This window comes from Nicotiana sylvestris, chromosome 12, assembly GCF_000393655.2.
Source record: "Nicotiana sylvestris chromosome 12, ASM39365v2, whole genome shotgun sequence".
In the NCBI taxonomy this organism is placed as follows: Eukaryota; Viridiplantae; Streptophyta; class Magnoliopsida; order Solanales; family Solanaceae; genus Nicotiana; species Nicotiana sylvestris.
In genome coordinates this window covers 150787557-150793224 of record NC_091068.1, presented here as the reverse complement: position 1 = coordinate 150793224, position 5668 = coordinate 150787557, and the positions used below count along the sequence as shown (strand labels likewise).

Genomic DNA, 5668 nt, shown 5'->3' with positions numbered 1-5668 from the left:
AGAGGGGGGGATTGATAGATAGAAAGATTTTGATACACACACATACACAAAAAAGAAAAAGACAGAATAAAAGGGAAAAGGAAAAACACACTGTGAGGGGTTTTAAAAGAGAGAGCTGATAGAGATACACAGAAAAAGCATACAGAGATAGAGAGAGACACTGGGAGGGAACATCTGAGAGTTCAAATTCTGAAAACAGAAACTGGAAAAGTTTTCTCTTTGATAATCCAAATAGATTTCAAATCGAGGACTAACATTAGAACTTGAAAAGAAAGGAGATAGGGAAAGGGATATCACAAAATCAGGAATTGTCTTCTCCCTACTGTTTGTTCGATTCTCATTTGGTTCAAACTGCCCAAGTTAGTCCTGTTTTCCTTCAAGTGTCAGTTAAGTCTATTGTTTGGATTTGTTTGTTGGCTTCCCCTGGAATTGGATTGCTTGATTCTCTGACTCCATTACTACTGGGAATTTGTCTCATTCTGCCTCTCCTCCATTGGCTTTATTGGCCTCTTGCACTGGGATTTCTGTTCTATTTGGCACCTGCTGTTACTGCTGTTGTTTGGTATCGCTTCTATTGCCCTACTGACCCCTTGCTTCTCCTGTTGTATCCAATATCCAGGTACATACTAAGACTCGCATTTGATGTAACAATGAAAGCATGAATCAAAAGATTTGAAGGAGTTATAATCACCTGTTGTATTGCTTACGAATTGTTTTTTTTAATGTTGTTAAGATATGCAGTTTCTTGGTCTGTTAGCCTAATAGAGACACATTAGTAAGGTTGTACTTAATTAAAGTTTATGCCCATCTGAAGCTGTGACATTTTATTCGTTTAGTAGTACATAAGATGTAAATACAATCCATGAAATGTGCAGCCATTTTAATACAATTGCTAACTCAAACTCGCCATTTCAGCATGTTTCGAATATGTAGGGGCAAATGTTTGTTTAGATCTAGCTAAAGACAATGCAGTTTCAAACTCTTGAGTTTCAGTTTGCGTGAAGCAGTTTATAGGATGAGTTTAAAATACCATTAGTCGCATTTCCTAACAAGCAATTTTAATTAATCTTGTCTGAATAAGTTAAAGTTAGGGAGCTCTTGTAACAGTCATAGCATTTCATCAATCCCATATACGTTTCTTTTATCAAGTTCAAAGCATGTTTTCATGAGGTACAATGTTTCTTTATTCCGTAAATAATTAATCGGATGATTAGCTAAAATCTGGATTTGGGCCAAACACATAGTTAAAAATAGCACGCATCTTTTCTGCTATTTTTAAGAGATAAACACATTAGAAATGTAATCGCTTTAGGATGTTCCTTCTAAAATAATGAGATGAGCCTCGCCAAATGAGATGTAAATCGTGGGGCCCTCAATAAATAACCTTGATAATTATCTAGAATTCAGGATAGGCCATTTAATAAATTTCATGGCCTTCCACAAATAATAACGCGCTAAACCCCCCTTAGGCGCCCTTAATAAATTACACTATTAAACTTGGGTGCACATTGATGTGACCCGAATCCAAATCTCAACGGAGTCGAAATGTGTTAACAACTACGGGCGCATTGACTGTGACGTGGTTCGAGGTGCTTTTTCACGACGTTGCAATTCTATAAAAATAAATGATAATAATAAAAGCGGTTTGAACTTAATAAAAAGCACATAAGTCACAACATGTATTTAAATCAGATATTTAGCCATTATAACAATTTAAGCGACCGTGCTAGAACCACGGGATTCGAGGGTGCCTAACACCTTCCCTCGGGTCAACAGAATTCCTTACTTAGAATTTCTGGTTCGCAGACTTCATTTGGAAAAGTCGAAAATTTCCTCGATTTGGGATTTAAGATAAACCGGTGACTTGGGACACCAAAAGCCAATCCTTTCCCAAGTGGCGACTCTGAATTAAATAAATAATCCCATTTCGAATATTGTCACTTAAATTGGAAAAACTCCCTCGCATTTTTACCCTTCGGGGCAGGCGCGCAAAAGGAGGTGTGACAAAGATCACCACCTAGGTTTGCATCAGAAGCCCCTTGTAAAATAATACTACTCTTTTTGAAGCAAAGTGCCATACTTGAAGTGCCTTTTGAGGTATCACATGATCCATTTAACTCCTTCTCAATGTTCCTTTCCAGGATTTGACATGTAACGACTAACAACTCCGACTGCATGGGCTATGACAGGTCTGGCCACACCATAGCATGCATAAAGCTTCCTACTACTGAAGCGTATGGTGCCTTCGACATATTCCTTCTTTCTTCATCTGTCTTTGGTGATTTCTCCTTAGGAAGAGTGAGGTGGCTTCCTAGTAGGTTGTTTATAGTCTTTGCATCATGAAAACTGAACCTGCTTAGTACCTTTTGTATGTACTTCTCTTTAGACAACTTTAAGGTTCCTTCAGACTTATTTCTGCTAATCCTCATCCCAAGGATTTGCTTAGCTGGTCCTAAGTCTTTCATTCCAAACTACTCCGTCAGTTGTTGCTTAACCGCTGTTGATCTCATTTATTCTAGATCCTTCATCAACATATCATCAGCATACAACAGTAAAATGATATAGGATTCATCAAGAGTTTTGATATAACTGCTGCAATCAGCCCCAAAAACAAATCCAAAAGATAGATCAAATATTAGGTGGATTGGTTATGATTCATTATTTAGATCCCCTTTAAGCATTTTTTTAGCTTTTGGAATGTTTGGCAAAAAAAAAATTGCTTAGTACATTACTCAGCTCATTTAAGCCCAAATAAACTTTGGCCGTGTCATTTACCCGTCATATCTTAATGAAAAAATTATGCGACACGTCAAACATATATGCTATATTTATTATCCATAGCTATATTTTCAGCGAATTTACCTTCGTAGTTATATTTGAATTTTACAGCAAATACATGAAACAAGAGATGAAGTATTTTGAACAGAAATAAGAGAGCAACAAGCTCTCGTAGCGTCCGCTTAGTTAGTGGAGATTTTGAGTTTGACTCTTAGCAAGTTGTTTTTTCTAAAGTTATTAGGCTCTAAAGTTGTTTTCTGGTACGTACGTTAGAGATGATCGATGCAATTAATTTATAATCTAGTAGTCAAACAGCTCTAAGGAAAATCAATTTACTCAATTTGCTCATTTACTCGCCTACTGAAAGCAACATAATCCGATTTCTTTGAAAACCAAATGGCCACACAACTCTCCATTTCACAATTACTCATTATTAGGTAACAACAAACGTTCAAAATGAACAAAACTCACAATTACAATTGAAAAGTATCAAATTCTTGAAACACTTGATTTTATCAGCATCATTAAATATTTAGTTCACCTTCCTGCAGTTGACACGAATTTGACCTTGACTCCCAGTCAATGGCTTGATATTTCCCATCTTAATCATAGACTCAGCAAAATCTTTAGAGAAAGTTCCAAGGTTGGTACTGTATGTCTTAACAAGATTATCAGTTTCTCCTCCACTAAACAAAGCTTGATCAGAGTGTAAAAGCCCTTTCTTTGATACCAAGTTACTAAAATATTTAGAGTCGAAAAGAGCAGCAGTAGGATCAAGGGAAGCAAGATTAGAATCACCTCCACTACGTGGACAATTTGCTTGACGTTGACTTGCAAAGGTGGAATCAATGTTGTTAGTCTCATTGTAGATGCGATCTCTGAAGGTGAAACACTGAGCAAACCCTAGGGTATGGCCACCGGAAAGCGCGACGAGGTCTTCCTCATCCAATCCTTGATTCTTGAAGTTGTTGATAAGGGCAGGTAAGTCCATAAATGGAGATGGAATATCATTGTTGGCTGTGGTTCTACTTGCTGTTGTGGAGTCTCTCCTTCCTAGTTTCACTTCCCATGTTGGTCCATGTAGCTGTTCACGTACAAATATTTCAGTTTAATTAATCATTGAAGGTTCATAACATTAGCGGCATACACATTTAGAGATCCAGGATTTAAAGTTTAACAGTTCATATAGCGACCTCAAGTTAATATATAATAGTAATTGGTTTATTATAGATATTTAGCATTTAGAAGGAAGTAACACGCACAGCAACTACAGAGTCACGAGCTGCAACTGCCAAGATGTCCGCACAAGATACAACCGGACGTCCACAAGCTTTATCAACCTCAGATTTGATTTTATCAATCACCTCAAATCCTCTAGCAGAATTGTTATTAGCACGAGCAGTCTTTTCACTGTCAATAGTAGCTGTTTGGTCAAGAAGAACCGAAGCATCACAGCCCTGCATTAACCAAAAGCAATGACTTCATTCCTAACTTCAAGATTTTAGGTTCAATACACAGATGCTCTCACAAATAGAAATTAGACTAAAATGAAAAAACATTAAGTGCAAGAAAAATAATGTAAGCTCACATTAACGAAACAATCATGAAAATGCAGACGTAGCAGAGAAGCGCCCATTCGTCTCTCTTTCCGAACTGCATCCTCAACAACCCGTTTAATGGTTGGTAAAGCTTCAGGACAAACATCCTCATAGAAATCATCTGATAAATCTGAAAATGCTATCACTGCTAAAGAAAACATGATCAACACTTGAAGAAAGAGGAAGCTACGTGAAACCATTTTTGATAATTAATTACTGCTATATAGTCTATAAAGTTCTACACTTTCTATATATGTGATGTTACGGATTCTGTGTGATGAGAGTAGTAAAATGTGGCTATATTTATAGGTTAGAAAAATGTTGACTATTATAACACGACAATGGTTTTAGGTTTAGCAACTCTCACAAGAATGAGCCAGACTGAGACAATTTCTGAAAGGACGGTTTTTTAATATTTTCTGGTCCGCGCGGAATCAATTATTCATGCACGAAATGTTCAGACTTGGTAATTGTAAATTATTGCAAATTTGAGTGGGACGGAGTCTCTCGTTTTATGATAATTAAAATCAAACCTACTACTTAGCAAACGTCTAGATTAAAACCATATCAATTTTGACTTAGCAAATAAATTGTGTACGTTATAACTCCCTCTTTGTATGCCGTAACATTTTATTGAACTTTTCTCTTTGCATAGGCCTAGCAAATTTCTTAATATTATTTTATATGCTAGATTTTTTTTTGGGGCGGGGGGGGGGGGGGGGGAGGGGGGTGGAAGATTTAAAACCCTTTGATTTTTTTTTTTCTAGCTCCAGAAATATAATTCTCGATGGCACAGAAAGAAAAACATATTCTACACTTTTGATTTTTATGTGCTTTATCACTTTAGTTTTTTTGCTTTAGGCATTCCGTATCCGTAACTTACTGGTCCTGGTTAATCTAGATTCGCATCAGGTAGGCCGGTAGGAGGGTAAAACAATTCGGCCAAAAAGTTTTTCATTTCCAAAGCTCAAACCGGAGAACATGTTTTATCACTCGTTGATTCTTTGCATTGTGGAAAAAATGAACTACAAAGAGCCGGTGACTAAGATATATAACAATAAATTGAAGATTAAGAACCATTTTCTACGAGGATATGACCATAGACTTACTTCACGAGAATGGTTTATTTAGACTGATGTTATATGAGGAGTTATTGATGATATAATTAAATAAATAAAAGTATATATAATCTAATAACTTAAGCTTTTAGATGCGATCGATGATCATATATTTCTGCATATTAGTAGAACAGGCAGAGTTCATCATCCATTGTCAAAAAGAACACAAGCTTA

General features: G+C 36.4%; 1 protein-coding gene across 1 annotated transcript; it reads right to left on the bottom strand.

Annotated features, from left to right (window-relative positions):
- Nucleotides 1-3139: 3139 nt before the first annotated feature.
- Nucleotides 3140-4637, bottom strand: LOC104225697 (peroxidase 22.3-like). The gene is made up of 3 exons (XM_070165223.1): nt 4367-4637; nt 4041-4235; nt 3140-3862 (listed from the first exon to the last, which is right to left on the bottom strand). Exons 1-3 carry the CDS (start codon nt 4574-4576, stop codon nt 3311-3313), a joined length of 957 nt encoding a protein of 318 aa, XP_070021324.1. The 5' UTR covers nt 4577-4637; the 3' UTR covers nt 3140-3310.
- Between the last annotated feature and the right edge of the window lie 1031 nt (nt 4638-5668).